A 16714-nucleotide genomic window follows, 5' to 3' on the forward strand; every position below is an offset into this window, starting at 1 on the left:
GCTCCGGGTCTTCCTGTGCCTCTGCCGCATTAATATTGAAAACTCTTCCGCGGCCTTGTCCATTCGTGTTCTCCTGGTTCGGGCAATTTCTAATAATGTGGCCCGGTTTTCCACATTTATAACAGACTACATTGGCATAGCTTGCTCCGACACTACTTGCTCCGCCATTACTCGTTCCGACACCATTTTTTCCTTTTGTTCTATTAACCCCTGGTCCGTAGACCTCACACTTCGCCGCGCTATGACCATTTCTTTTACACTTGTTGCAAAATTTGGTGCAGAACCCCGAGTGATACTTTTCACACCTTTGGCATAGCTGTTTCTGATTGTTGTTGTTGTTGCGGTTATTATTGTTGTTGGGATGATTGTTGTAGTTGCTGTTGTTGTTGTTGTTGTTGTTGTTGTTGTTGTTGAGCTGTTTGTTGTAGTTGCGATTGACGTTGCGATTGTTGTTGTTGTTGTATTGGTGATTCTTATCACCATTTTCCTCCCACTTTCTTTTGACTTGCTTCACATTGGCCTCTTCAGCAGTCTGTTCTTTAATTCTTTCTTCAATCTGGTTCACTAGTTTGTGAGCCATTCTACATGCCTGTTGTATGGAGGCGGGCTCGTGTGAACTTATATCTTCTTGGATTCTTTCCGGTAATCCTTTCACAAACGCGTCGATCTTCTCTTCCTCATCTTCGAATGCTCCCGGACACAATAGGCACAATTCTGTGAATCGTCTTTCGTACGTGGTAATATCAAATCCTTGGGTTCGTAACCCTCTAAGTTCTGTCTTGAGCTTATTGACCTCGGTTCTGGGACGGTACTTCTCGTTCATCAAGTGCTTGAATGCTGACCACGGTAGTGCGTACGCATCGTCTTGTCCCACTTGCTCTAGATAGGTATTCCACCATGTTAACGCAGAACCTGTGAAGGTATGCGTAGCGTACTTCACTTTGTCTTCTTCAGTACACTTACTTATGGCAAACACCGATTCGACCTTCTCGGTCCACCGTTTCAATCCGATCGGTCCTTCGGTTCCATCAAATTCCAAAGGTTTGCAGGCAGTGAATTCTTTGTAGGTGCATCCTACACGATTTCCTGTACTGCTAGATCCAAGGTTATTGTTGGTATGTAGCGCAGCCTGTACTGCGGCTATGTTTGAAGCTAGAAAGGTACGGAATTCCTCTTCATTCATATTCACGGTGTGTCGAGTAGTCGGTGCCATTTCCTTCAAAATAGTTAAATGGAACAAGTTAATCATACAGAATATTAAGAGTAGTTAATAGTATTTCGTAGCATAATATGAACTCATTTATAAAAGCTTTTTCTTCATATTAGCGTTTTATAAGTTTAAATTCGGGTAGTACCTACCCGTTAAGTTCATACTTAGTAGCTAATATACAATTCAACTACTACAATTCTATATGAAAAACTGATTATAATAATATTTCGCGTTCAAACTTTTATACAATATTTTACAAACTTACAATACCGCTTATTTTACATAAAGCATGAAATATAGCACACAATAACTTTGATACAAGATAGTTGTGAAGATAATTCTAGCTAATACACAAGTCGTTCAGCAAAGGCAATAAAGACACGTAATTCATACGTCCAGAAACAAGTCATGCATTTTGGTTTTACTAGGACTACTTCCCATCCTTGGTCTTGTGCAACATAACCGTTATGGCCGTTGATAAGACAGCGTGTTGTAACGTCATCAAAGGGACGAGGGTTACGTAATGTCCAACAGTCCCGTAACAATCTAAAAACCTCATTTCTTACCCCAATTACCGACTCTGTCACTTGTGGGAACGTTTTGTTTAATAGTTGTAGCCCGATGTTCTTGTTCTCACTTTGGTGAGAAGCAAACATTACTAACCCGTAAGCATAACATGCTTCATTATGTTGCATGTTAGCCGCTTTTTCTAAATCACGAAGTCCTATATTCGGATATACTGAGTCAAAATAATTTCTTAACCCGTTGCGTAAAATAGCATTTGGGTTCCCCGCAATATATGCATCAAAGTAAACACATCGTAACTTATGGATTTCCCAATGTGATATTCCCCATCTTCCGAACGAAAGTCTCTTATAAACCAAGACATTCTTGGAACGTTCTTCGAATGTCTTACAAACTGATCTCGCCTTAAATAGTTGTGCCGAGGAATTCTGACCGACTCTAGACAAGATTTCATCAATCATGTCTCCGGGTAGGTCTCTTAAAATATTGGGTTGTCTATCCATTTTGTGTTTTTAAACTGTAAAATAGACAAGAGTTAGATTCATAAAAAAATACTTATTAATACAAGCAATTTTTACATATATCATAAAGCATAAGAACACTATATTACATATATTACACCACACGAATACAACTATCTTATTCTGACTCGCTCGTTTCTTCTTCTTTGGTTTTGGTTCGTTTTGCCAAGTTTCTAGGGATATATGATGTTCCCCTAATACGAGCCGTCGTTGTCCACATTGGTTTAGGAAAACCTGGTGGTTTAGAGGTTCCCGGGTCATTGTTACAACTTAAGAACTTCGGGGGTTGACGATACATATAAAGTTCATCGGGGTTGGAATTAGATTTCTCTATTTTTATGCCCTTTCCCTTATTATTTTCTTTTGCCTTTTTAAATTCAGTTGGGGTAATTTCTATAACATCATTGGAATTCTCGTCGGAATCCGATTCATCGGAGAATTGGTAATCCTCCCAATATTTTGCTTCCTTGACGGAAACACCATTGACCATAATTAACCTTGGTCGGTTGGTTGAGGATTCTCTTTTACTTAACCGTTTTATTATTTCCCCCACCGGTTCCGATTCTTCTTCCGGTTCCGATTCTTCGTCCGGTTCCGATTCTTCTTCCGGTTCCGACTCTTCTTCCGGTTCCTCTTCGGGAACTTGTGAATCAGTCCATGAATCATTCCAATTTACATTTGACTCTTCATAATTATTAGGTGAGTCAATGGGACTTGTTCTAGAGGTAGACATCTATCACATAATATCAAACACGTTAAGAGATTAATATATCACATAATATTCATATGTTAAAAATATATAGTTTCCAACAAAAATGTTAAGCAATCATTTTTAAAGAAAACACGGTCGAAGTCCAGAATCACTAATGCATCCTAACAAACTCGATAAGACACACTAATGCAAATTTTCTGGTTCTCTAAGACCAACGCTCGGATACCAACTGAAATGTCCCGTTCTTATTGATTAAAAACGTTCCATATTAATTGATTTCGTTGCGAGGTTTTGACCTCTATATGAGACGTTTTTCAAAGACTGCATTCATTTTAAAACAAACCATAACCTTTATTTCATCAATAAAGGTTTAAAAAGCTTTACGTAGATTATCAAATAATGATAATCTAAAATATCCTGTTTACACACGACCATTACATAATGGTTTACAATACAAATATGTTACAACAAAATAAGTTTCTTGAATGCAGTTTTTACACAATATCATACAAGCATGGACTCCAAATCTCGTCCTTATTTAAGTATGCGACAGCGGAAGCTCTTAATAATCACCTGAGAATAAACATGCTTAAAACGTCAACAAAAATGTTGGTGAGTTATAGGTTTAACCTATATATATCAAATCATAATAATAGACCACAAGATTTCATATTTCAATACACATCCCATACATAGAGATAAAAATCATTCATATGGTGAACACCTGGTAACCGACATTAACAAGATGCATATATAAGAATATCCCCATCATTCCGGGACACCCTTCGGATATGATATAAATTTCGAAGTACTAAAGCATCCGGTACTTTGGATGGGGTTTGTTAGGCCCAATAGATCTATCTTTAGGATTCGCGTCAATTAGGGTGTCTGTTCCCTAATTCTTAGATTACCAGACTTAATAAAAAGAGGCATATTCGATTTTGATAATTCAACCATAGAATGTAGTTTCACGTACTTGTGTCTATTTTGTAAATCATTTATAAAACCTGCATGTATTCTCATCCCAAAAATATTAGATTTTAAAAGTGGGACTATAACTCACTTTCACAGATTTTTACTTCGTCGGGAAGTAAGACTTGGCCACTGTTGATTCACGAACCTATAACAATATATACATATATATTAAAGTATGTTCAAAATATATTTACAACACTTTTAATATATTTTGATGTTTTAAGTTTATTAAGTCAGCTGTCCTCGTTAGTAACCTATAACTAGTTGTCCACAGTTAGATGTACAGAAATAAATCGATAAATATTATCTTGAATCAATCCACGACCCAGTGTATACGTATCTCAGTATTGATCACAACTCAAACTATATATATTTTGGAATCAACCTCAACCCTGTATAGCTAACTCCAACATTCACATATAGAGTGTCTATGGTTGTTCCGAAATATATATAGATGTGTCGACATGATAGGTCGAAACATTGTATACGTGTCTATGGTATCTCAAGATTACATAATATACAATACAAGTTGATTAAGTTATGGTTGGAATAGATTTGTTACCAATTTTCACGTAGCTAAAATGAGAAAAATTATCCAATCTTGTTTTACCCATAACTTCTTCATTTTAAATCCGTTTTGAGTGAATCAAATTGCTATGGTTTCATATTGAACTCTATTTTATGAATCTAAACAGAAAAAGTATAGGTTTATAGTCAGAAAAATAAGTTACAAGTCGTTTTTGTAAAGGTAGTCATTTCAGTCGAAAGAACGACGTCTAGATGACCATTTTAGAAAACATACTTCCACTTTGAGTTTAACCATAATTTTTGGATATAGTTTCATGTTCATAATAAAAATCATTTTCTCAGAATAACAACTTTTAAATCAAAGTTTATCATAGTTTTTAATTAACTAACCCAAAACAGCCTGCGGTGTTACTACGACGGCGTAAATCCGGTTTTACGGTGTTTTTCGTGTTTCCAGGTTTTAAATCATTAAGTTAGCATATCATATAGATATAGAACATGTGTTTAGTTGATTTTAAAAGTCAAGTTAGAAGGATTAACTTTTGTTTGCGAACAAGTTTAGAATTAACTAAACTATGTTCTAGTGATTACAAGTTTAAACCTTCGAATAAGATAGCTTTATATGTATGAATCGAATGATGTTATGAACATCATTACTACCTTAAGTTCCTTGGATAAACCTACTGGAAAATAGAAAAATGGATCTAGCTTCAATGGATCCTTGGATGGCTCGAAGTTCTTGAAGCAGAATCATGACACGAAAACAAGTTCAAGTAAGATCATCACTTAAAATAAGATTGTTATAGTTATAGAAATTGAACCAAAGTTTGAATATGATTATTACCTTGTATTAGAATGATAACCTACTGTAAGAAACAAAGATTTCTTGAGGTTGGATGATCACCTTACAAGATTGGAAGTGAGCTAGCAAACTTGAAAGTATTCTTGATTTTATGAAACTAGAACTTTTGGAATTTATGAAGAACACTTAGAACTTGAAGATAGAACTTGAGAGAGATCAATTAGATGAAGAAAATTGGAGAATGAAAGTGTTTGTAGGTGTTTTTGGTCGTTGGTGTATGGATTAGATATAAAGGATATGTTATTTTGTTTTCATGTAAATAAGTCATGAATGATTACTCATATTTTTGTAATTTTATGAGATATTTCATGCTAGTTGCCAAATGATGGTTCCCACATGTGTTAGGTGACTCACATGGGCTGCTAAGAGCTGATCATTGGAGTGTATATACCAATAGTACATACATCTAAAAGCTGTGTATTGTACGAGTACGAATACGGGTGCATACGAGTAGAATTGTTGATGAAACTGAACGAGGATGTAATTGTAAGAATTTTTGTTAAGTAGAAGTATTTTGATAAGTGTATTGAAGTCTTTCAAAAGTGTATAAATACATATTAAAACACTACATGTATATACATTTTAACTGAGTCGTTAAGTCATCGTTAGTCGTTACATGTAAGTGTTGTTTTGAAACTTTTAGGTTAACGATCTTGTTAAATGTTGTTAACCCAATGTTTATAATATCAAATGAGATTTTAAATTATTATATTATCATGATATTATCATGTATGAATATCTCTTAATATGATATATATACATTAAATGTCTTTACAACGATAATCGTTACATATATGTCTCGTTTAAAAATCATTAAGTTAGTAGTCTTGTTTTTACATATGTAGTTCATTGTTAATATACTTAATGATATGTTTACTTATCATAGTATCATGTTAACTATATATATATCCATATATATGTCATCATATAGTTTTTACAAGTTTTAACGTTCGTGAATCACCGGTCAACTTGGGTGGTCAATTGTCTATATGAAACATATTTCAATTAATCAAGTCTTAACAAGTTTGATTGCTTAACATGTTGGAAACATTTAATCATGTAAATATCAATCTCAATTAATATATATAAACATGGAAAAGTTCGGGTCACTACAGGGGTGGTGGGGCAAACCTCATCGAGGACGATGAGTCCCTAAGGGGGGGTAAATGTAACACCCTAGGCAAATCCTACATCGCCCACGAACATGAGTGATCATGGGATTATAAGGTAATACTCACGCTTAAATGACACAACGCGTTTTGGGATCACAGGCTGAGTAGAAGTGCGGGTACGTTGTGGTTAAGCGTGCTCGGGCGAGAGCACTACCAGGATGGGTGACCTCCTGGGAAAGTGCTTCTCGTGTGTGGTCGCAAAGAAAAAGTCGTGCGCCTGCGGGCAAAGCGGACAATATTGTGGTCATGTTAAGTTGGGGTGTTACAGTATAGCCTCGGGAAACGCTCACTGAGCTTGAAATTTCCAGCCCAATAATCGTTCCAAAAGCTAGTTTCAGCACCATTTCTAATCACCCGCATGAACAAGTTCCCGAATTCGATTCCAAAGCCGTCAATGATAGAACCTGTGTCAATGATTCTTTGCCAAGGGCTTGAAGACGAGGGCAGAAAAGCATCCGACCCCGAATTCAAACCGCCATTAGACCCGTAAATACTTTGAATAATTTTGACCCACAAAGAATTGGTTTCGGTTTTAAACCTCCACCACCATTTCCCCAAAAGTGAAAGATTTTTGTATTTTAAAAGCCCAATATTTAACCCTCCCTTATCGTAAGAAGGAACAACCGAGTCCCATTTAACCCATGAGATTTTTGTCTCGAATCCCGACCCGCCCCTAAAAAAATTTCTCCTCACACACTCTAAATATTTGATCACACACGGTGGGGCACGAAACAAAGAGAAATAGTACAACGGAAGACTATTTAGAACCGATTTAATAAGGACCAATCTTCCTCCAAAAGACATCGAGTGCATCCTCCAATCCGAAAGCCTATTTTTGATTTTGTCTATCACCGGAGTCCAATCTTTCAATTTGTTCATTTTAGATCCGATAGGTAACCCAAGGTACGTAAAGGGGAAATCACCGGCTTTGCATCCTATGCGGTTAGCTAAAAAAGTTACTTTATCAATACCGACACCAATCCCGAAAATACAACTTTTTTGAAAGTTTACTTTAAGACCCGAAGCTAACTCGAAGCATTTTAGGAGATTTCGAAGGCTATATATGTTTTCACGGTTCCATTTGCCAATGAAAAGCGTGTCATCCGCATATTGAAGATGTGAGAGTAACACTTTATCATTTCCAATTTCAACACTCTTAAATAACCCCTTATCCGTAGCCGCCTTCGTTAATATGTTTAATCCTTCCGCGGCCAAAATAACACTGACGAAAGTGGGAAATGTACTCCGTAATAATCATTGTATTTGAATGAACTGAGAACATAGATTATATATTACTCAGTATATATTATATTTGCAACATAAATACATTATATTTATATTTACATCTCATACTTAGTTTGGGTCAAAGGAAAAATGATTAACTCGAGTACAACCCCAACTCCAAAACAAAAACGAAAAATTAAGCCTAAGGCCTGAAAGGTTCACGAGGAGGAGTTGGGGAAATTTTAATGTTGAGGGAATTTGATTTTGGGAGTTTGTATTTATGTGTTTGGATGATTCTCTTTTGTCTTTTTGAGTTGGTGTCCCTTAGTTTGTGTATATCGGTAGTAGTGATCCTTGTGGTTTTTGTGGGTTTTTTTTTGGCCAAGTTACCTTTAGGTTGTATATTTTTCAAGGTTTCATCATTTTGATTAAAAATCTGGAGTTGTTAAAAAAGTTTTAGTTTTTTGCAAATAAATAAAAAATATAATACTACTTATTACAGCCAATGGGGCTTTGCCTCATTGGTAACCATGCTTGCATGGTTTTCGAGGAGACCCGGGTTCGAGTCTCACCAGGGGGTTTTCCCCACCTGCCCGTTTGGATGGTGGCGGTTTCCTCCTGGAAAGTGCGATGCGATGCGATCTAACCACTAATCGTGCGATGAAAACTAACATGCCTTTCAAAAAAAAAAAAAAAAAAAAAAAAAAAAAAAAAAAAATACTACTTATTACAACAACAGAAGCAACAATAATAATTGATGTCATGAAATGTAATGATGTTTATGTTTATAAATAAAAAAAGTTTCTTTTGCTCCACTTGTTTACACCGAATCCGCACATAATCCATCACTTATTTTTCTTATCAATGGTTTTATTTGTATGTTAAAACTTCTCCATAAATTTGTTGCTCTCTAAATTAGCTTAAAAATTAAATTTGTCTGAGCCCGGGTTCGAACCGGGGACCTCTAGTGTGTGAGACTAGCGTGATAACCGACTACACCACCCAGACGATCTGTTATCTACATTGTTCACAAAAAAATAATATATCAATTTAATCTTTTGTAAAGTTAGCAACGCCATCTCTGTCCACGCAAGTCATTATATATCGTTTCATTGTAATTGTAATTACTGATTACTGAATAGTTTTCGCGTGGATTATGTTATGATCCTATGTATGGACGTTTTTCGAATCAAAAAATCAGCTAGGGAAAAAGAATTTTTGAGGTTATTAATTTATTACTCCCTCATATCTATTTAATTATCTACACATAAAAATACACGCACAAGAAAATATCATAAAAATAATGTATACTTTCTAGTTACACCATTACTTTTTCTTTTCTCCTTTAATACTATCCACATACATTAAGATCATAATATAAATTAACCTTTTTAGGGTGTGTTTGGACGAAAGTAGCTGGAGCTGGAGCTTATAGCTGGAGCTGGAGCTTAGGAGCAGGAGCAGGAGCTGGAGCTGGAGCTTATTTTTGAAGCTGGTATCTGGAGCTTATTATTTTTTATAAATGTTTGGTAAACTAGCTGGAGCTTATTTTTCAGTTCATAAGCTCTACTTTTTTTTCATAAGCTACTATACAAGTAGCTTATTTTTTCAGAGCTTATGATTTTCATAAGCTCTATTTTTTTTGTCTACCAAACGAAGCTTATGACTTGAAGCTTATTAAAATCATAAGCTCAAACTCCCATAAGCTTCCATAAGCTCCAATAAGCTACGCGCCAAACACAACCTTATTTTTTTCTATTCTTATTCTTTTCTCTATTTATTAAAGTTGACAATTAATTCGGGACAATAAATTAGGGACGTAGCTGGGAGTATTATTTTTTCTCGTGTTACTTGATTTGATTACTAATTCGTCAAAGTAGATTACGGATTTATGGTTATGATATGAGAATTTGAATTGTATTCGGATGATTTTGTAGCAATGTGATGTTTAGTGGATTGTTCATACTGGGTTATATCATAATCATAATCATAATTATTATTACAACATTAGTTTTGATTAATCTCTTTACTAACTAATGATTATTATCAAAATGATTCTGTAAACCAACATTCATCATTTATAAAAGCTTTTCATTATCAACTAGAAACTATATACATGTATAATCAGTCCCTTTAAGCTCCACTGCAAACTCTACAAACAAGAAACCCTTATACATTATAAAGATGAAGATCAAAGTATGATTACCAACATTACCAATAATCCCCACATGAACAAACCCCATCTTTAAAACAATGTATTCGATTCACATCACGAACCATAATCTCTCTATTAGCAAATTTCGACAAAAACTTTGTAACAGAATGACAATCTTCACATAACCTTAAATTCTTTGTAATCCTAATTGTTTCTCCTTTCGAACTATTAATCAACCCAAACGCAACCGCCAATTTCTCACTATGACCCAACAAAATCCTTTCTTTTTCTTCCTCTTCAACATCATACAACACAACTTTAGTCTCGGGCTTGTACCCTTGCTCCTTCATTTCAATCGATAATTGGATCAAAAAAGCATGAAGTTGGTCAATATGTGGATTAAATTCATCAACCGATGCAAACGAATATATCTTCCTCTTTACTTCAATCCAACTACACCCCGATTTCTTTTCAAGCCCTCGATCTTGTAAAAGCTTCTTCACATTCAAAACTTTATCCCATAAACATTTTGATGCATAAATTTCAGCTAAAAGTACATAGTTACCCGCGTTTGTAGGTTCAAGCTCAAAAAGGCGCTTGCTTGCTCTTTCACCTAGCTCAACATTGCAATGAATCCTACACGAACCAAGTAGAGAACCCCATACTTTGGGCCCCGGTTCGATTCTCATATCTTGTATAATCTTAATTGCTTCGTCTAATCTATTGGCTCGACCTAAAAGATCCACCATACAAGCATAATGTTCAACGCTAGGCCTAATTCCATGATCTTTAATCATAGATTCAAACAAAATCTTCCCTTTTTCCACAAGACCCGAATGACTACAAGCTCCAAGTAAACTAACAAACGTTATCGGACTAGGAACAATCTTGTTTGAAACCATTTCATTGTAAACTTCAATCGCCTTTTCGCCAAATCCATGCATTCCGTAACTCGAGATCAAAGCATTCCATGACACCACATCTCTTCTGACCATTTGGTCAAAAACACGTTTTCCCAATTCGAGTTCACCACATCTTGAATACATGGTAATTAGTGACGCAATAACCGGCAAAACCGAATCAAGACCTCTTCTAAGTATATATCCGTGCAATAGCTTCCCTTGTTCTAAAGCTGCAAGTGAACCACACGCTTGAAGAACGCTAACCATTGTAACTGAATTTGGCGCTAAATCATCAACTTCAAGCATCATTTGACCAAGAAGTTGCATTGCTTCGAAGGGTCTCGCGTTTTTAGCATAACAAGCTATCATTGCGCTCCAAGAAACAACATTCTTTGATGGCATTTCGTTAAAAACGTACCCTGCTTGTGTTACACATCCAAATTTAGCATACATATCAACTAAAGTAGTCATAATATGAACATTAGTTTCAAACCCATGTCGCAATATATGGGCATGTATCTCTTTCCCTTTCGGTAACAACGAAAACGAAGAATCCGATGCAACACAAGCCTTTAACACATAAGTGTAAGTAAACCTATCTGGTTTGATTCCATCCGTATTCATACAACTAAACAGACTAAACACATCTAACCCATGACCTGCAAGTGTTAAAGCCTGAAAAAACGCGTTCCATACATAAATAGTTCTGTTGGGCATTTCATCGAACACTTGACGTGCGTACTCAATCGACCCCAATTCTGAATACATATCAATGAGTTTAGTTGCCAAGAACGGGTCTTTATCGAACCCATCATCGATTAATCGGCGGTTAACTGTTATAGCATCAGGTATTGAATTTGCAACGGAGCATGAGAGAATTAAGAGTTCATAAGTGTGTTGAGTTGGGTTGGGTTCTTGGGTGAGTTTCTGGATGGCTTGTTTGATGTGTCCTTTTTTACAGAGGGACTGGATTAAGTGATTGTTGTTCGTGGTGGAGGGAGGGTGGAGAGAGACGGAGGTGGGGTGGTGGCGCGTGTGGGAGTGGATTGGGTTTTGATGGCGCGTGTGAAATGAAAAGTGTGGTTGTTGAGGAGGTTGGCAAGATAACCACATGAGAGAGAATTCTCGCCGGTGAACTGAACTATGGGAGGTCCAAATTCCGAGCAATGGCGGTGAATTCTTTGGAGATAACCAGACAAAATTAGAAGATAATAGTGGTGTTTGAGTTTAGAGTTAGAGTGAGTAATAAGACTATCAATTTCGCTTAATTTAAAATCTCTGCAAAAATATTGGATAGCATGAAAAATTTTAAATTATCAACATCAACAACAAACGAAAATAGATACTACCTCCAAACCACTAAAGTGTCCACTTACGTTTTGCACACAGTTTTATGAAATCCCACTAACTCCATTCTTAACCAATCAGAAATCTTCTCTCTCCAGAATAACCTTTCTCATTGGTTGAAACACAAAGTGGACACTTAAAATGGGACATCCCAAAATAGAAATGTGGACACTTGTGGTAGGACGGAGGGAGTACATTTTTGGAAAGTACCACAACTCATATTATTCTACATTATATATTATACAAGGTTTTTTTTTTTTTTTTTTTTTTTTTTTTTGAAAGGCAAGAATATTATTAACATAACAAAGTGCTACAATGAGATATAAGCAAGCTCATGATACAGAAACACATATTGGTTTGCAAAGATAGCAAACAAAGACACGAATGCACAGTTACTACACGAAAATTATACTAATCTAAGATACACACTCGGGTCGTTTATCCATGTAAGCCAATCTATTTTCCTTTTTTTCGATCTTTTGGAGATCCATTCGAAAGTTGTAACTTGTATTTCATTCAAAGCTACTGGAGATTTCCAACATTTGCCCCGAAAAACCATCTCGTTTCTATTTTTCCAAATTAGATAAGCGCACACCCATTCGACCGCTTGCCACACTTTGTTTCCGAAATTCGTTGAAGATGACGGACCCTTTCCTCGCAAGATTTCATTAATGCTTAGGTTTGACATGTTACCTAAACCCCACCACGTGAAAACTCGATCCCACACTTCCATAGCGTGCTTACAAAAAATTAAGGAGTGTTCCACGGTTTCTAGGTCATCATCACATAACGGGCATCTTACACTATGCAAATCTATACCCCTCATATCAAGCTCAGTCCTGACGGAAAGTCTTTTTTGACATGCCCGCCAGACAAAGATCTCTAACTTCTTTGGAATTAATTTGTTCCTCATAGTTTCATTGCAATTTGTATCCGCAAATATATGGTTATCAATTAGAAGAGATAAAGAGTGTACTGTTAAAATACCGTTATGCGAGAGCCCCCAGAAACACGTATCGCGCCCTGATTCGCTGAATTTATACCCCATAATCAGACTTCGTAACTCAGATAATTCACTGGCTGTTCTACCTGTAGGCTGGCGTGTCCAATCTTCAATCAGAACTGCTCCAGAATCTGTTGCTTCTATTCGGTCGCTGATGCTTGCGTGCTTCGCTGTTTCTAATCTGTATAATCGTGAAAACTGCTTTTTCAGTTTACTGCCATTTTGTAACATCCCGCCTTTTTCCGTTTACTTATTTAAAGTCCGTTTCATATTTATAACATCTTCCGTTAATACGCGTTTTAAATTATCTCGTTTAGGTAATTCACGCACCCGAATGAAACTAGAGGGACCAAACTTGCCAAATGGCCAAACCTTTGACTAGGTCAAAGGGTCAACACTTCACTCTCATCCATTCAATTCTTCTCTTTCACTTTTTACTACTTCATTTTTCTCTCAAGAACACCAACAAGAATTCATCATCTAAATTCGGATTAGGAAGCTAGCAACAAAACAAATTACATATTTGGAATCTTTGCAACTTCATCTTCGATTCCATACTGATTTCATTACATTTGGGTAACTTTCTAAAATCACTAGATTTTGTATTCTTGATGTTTTTAACTTATAAAGTTGTTAATTAGTGTCTATGGCTCAAGTCTAACATAAATATATGATTTATATGCTTTATCTCGTTGTTTTAGTGTAACTAGCATGAACATGAAAAGTGTGTGTTTGATTTTGAATTTTGGATGATTTAATGTTGTTGTTATGATAAAGCGCAAGTATTAAATATGTTCCTAGCATCATTAGCTACAATTTGATGTGTAGGTTGCTTTAGAAAACTTCACAAACTTGATTATTGATTTTGGTGAATTCGAGTTAGGGTTAATGAACTTGAAATGAACTTTTGATGCTTTGAATGACACGAGATGTTATTAATAAGTGTTTAGTTGTATTGTATGTTTAATTATCTTCGAAACGGCATGTCATTCATGTAAATTGGTTGCCCGAATCATTGAGTTGCATTTATGAACTTGAGTGCATTAAATGATGAGCATTGAATGTGAATTGGGTTGTTGCAAGTAATGAATTGTTTGTTGAAATGTGTTTAGTTGTGTTCCTTGTCAAATTACCTTTCCAACGATATAAGATACATGTTTTAAATGTTTACGGATCATAAATTGCGTTAAATTGAAGTTTGGTTCGAGACTTGTAAGTTTTTAAAACAGTCTCACTGACTCAGGTACAGATGCGGCGCATCTGACCTGGGATGCGGCGCATCTGCTGTAGATGCGGCGCATCTGAAGGCTGCTGTCCGATTTGTATTTTTAGTTTTTCGTTTAATTCCCGCTATGCTATACATGTCCGATTAACATGAAACTTGGCCAACATACTTATATATGCTTATCTTTCATAGAAAAATTCTCGGATACCCGACCCGACCCCGTTGACTTTGACTTTGAATTTGACCAAGTTTGACTTTTAATCAAACTTAACCGAATACTTATGCAATCGTTCTCTAACATGCTTTTATACTTGAATCTTGCATGAAACTTGACAATTTGATTCACATGCTACATTAATTGAGTCGTAACGAGCCATGGGACTAATTGAACATCTTTGACCAAACGTGTTTACCGTTATTGATACAACCTACTTGTTTAGGTCAAGACTAACACTCGTCCTTGCACACGTTACTTTGTGAAGTACTTTATTTACTCGTGCACTCAAGGTGAGATCATAGTCCCACCTTTTCAACAACTTTTACGTTTTAAACTATGGGATGAGAAACATATACGTATCATAATTTTATGCTTTGAACACAAGTACGAAAACAAACATTCCACGTGCGAGTTTGAACAAAAAGCCTCAATTCAATTATCATTAGTTACACTTGCAGGGTGTAAACGAGAACTTATATTATGTGATCACATGGGCTTGACGAGCCTCATTCGGACGGTTCGCTACCGTTAGCGGATGAAATATATTTTCGAGAAACAGTGTATGTTCTAACACTATTTGTGATGGGGTAACGTTGGTTAAGTCTTGATAATTGGGTGCTCGCGAACAACAACTTTTGGAATGCAAACGATTTAGATAATCAACTTATATTAAATCTTGTGGTTTAAATGCACGTTTACTAATACACCTATGATTTCACCAACATTTTTCGTTGACAGTTTTCTATATGTTTTCTCAGGTCCTTGAACGCTATGTGATACATGCTTCCGCACTCTTTTTGATACTTGCTTGGATGTCGAGTAAACATGCATAGTTGGAGCGTCTTTTGACTACTTTTAAATTGTGTCGCATAGGTTTCATTTGTACGTTAAACTTTGTAATGTAACTAGTCGTTGAACTACTTTTGTAAACTTGAAACACTTTTACATTTGAAATGAATGCGACATATTTTGGTCAAACGTTGTTTTAAAGACTTATGACCACGTAACGGGACCTAAGTAGACGGCGCCGTCAATGACGATTTTGTCGGGTCACTACAGATGGTATCAGAGCGTTGGTTGTAGGGAGTTAGAGTTCATTGGTGTCAACCCCAAGTTATAGGGTACATTAGTGAGTCTAGACTACAACCGGCATATAGACTTGAAGTATGAATTATTTGACTACTTATGCATAATACTCGAACGTTTCTACTCATATCTACTCTTATTTCATCTTAATCTCACGTTGTTTAATTTGATTGACACGCCACCTTGACTTAGTGAAATAATGTCGAATGCACATATGAATTAAGGTAATATAATTTCCGGAATTATATTACGGTGACTCATATGAACGTTCCGACATTATGGCATAAAGAATTTAAGGCGAGTCAAGGAAATTTTTTTCTCTCGATCCTTATTCCATATCATGATTAGTATTATTGAAAATACTAATCAACGGTATTCTTGTTTTTTGAAGGAACAATGCCTCCTCGCCGTGTGCCACGCCATTAGACTCCCAAACAAGCTCTACAACGAACGATAGCCACCGCCGTGGATGCGGCCATGGCCGGTCACTCCTCCAACAACAACAATAACAACAACCACAACAACAACAATTAAGGGGCCGGTAACTCAAGCGAAGGGTGCTCCTACAAAGCCTTCATGGGGTGCAAACCTCATACTTTTGATGGGACCGGGGGACCGGTTACTCTCACTCGATGGTTCGAACAAACGGAAGCCATCTTTAGCATAAGCGGTTGTCGGGACCAAGACAAGGTCAAATACTCCTCTCACACTTTCGCCGGTGTCGCTCTCACTTGGTGGAACACTTATGTACAATCGGTGGGTACCGAGGAAGCTCACGCCCTCTCTTGGGCCGACCTAAGGAAAAAGATGATCACCGAATATTTTCCCTCGTGAAGAAACCCGAAAGCTCGAACAAGAGCTAAGAACTTTGAAGGCGGTCGGAAACGATCTCAAGGCCTATAATCAACGATTCTCCGAACTTGCCTTGATGTGCCCAAACCTTGTGAACCCCGAGGCCCTAAGGGTTGAACTTTACATGGATGGTCTTCCAAAGAGCATCAAACACGGGGTAATGTCATCCAAACCCGCTAATCACCAAGAAGCTTTGAA

At 36.5% G+C, this 16714-nt stretch overlaps 1 protein-coding gene and 1 non-coding gene across 2 annotated transcripts; both read right to left on the bottom strand.

The window, feature by feature from the left end:
- Positions 1-8663: 8663 nt before the first annotated feature.
- Positions 8664-8737, bottom strand: TRNAV-CAC (transfer RNA valine (anticodon CAC)). Its single transcript has one exon. It is a non-coding gene; the product is annotated as a tRNA-Val (tRNA).
- A 1111-nt stretch (positions 8738-9848) lies between these two features.
- Positions 9849-12008, bottom strand: LOC139876952 (pentatricopeptide repeat-containing protein CRR2, chloroplastic). The gene has a single exon (XM_071864352.1). The coding sequence runs from the start codon at positions 11897-11899 to the stop codon at positions 9941-9943; it is 1959 nt and encodes a 652-aa protein (XP_071720453.1). The 5' UTR covers positions 11900-12008; the 3' UTR covers positions 9849-9940.
- Positions 12009-16714: the final 4706 nt, after the last annotated feature.

This window comes from Rutidosis leptorrhynchoides, chromosome 11, assembly GCF_046630445.1.
Source record: "Rutidosis leptorrhynchoides isolate AG116_Rl617_1_P2 chromosome 11, CSIRO_AGI_Rlap_v1, whole genome shotgun sequence".
In the NCBI taxonomy this organism is placed as follows: Eukaryota; Viridiplantae; Streptophyta; class Magnoliopsida; order Asterales; family Asteraceae; genus Rutidosis; species Rutidosis leptorrhynchoides.

What these genes read in the sequence shown, in the direction of transcription:
- LOC139876952 (XM_071864352.1), bottom strand. Translation starts at nt 11,899, where the DNA reads ATGTGGTTATCTTGCCAACCTCCTCAACAACCACACTTTTCATTTCAC.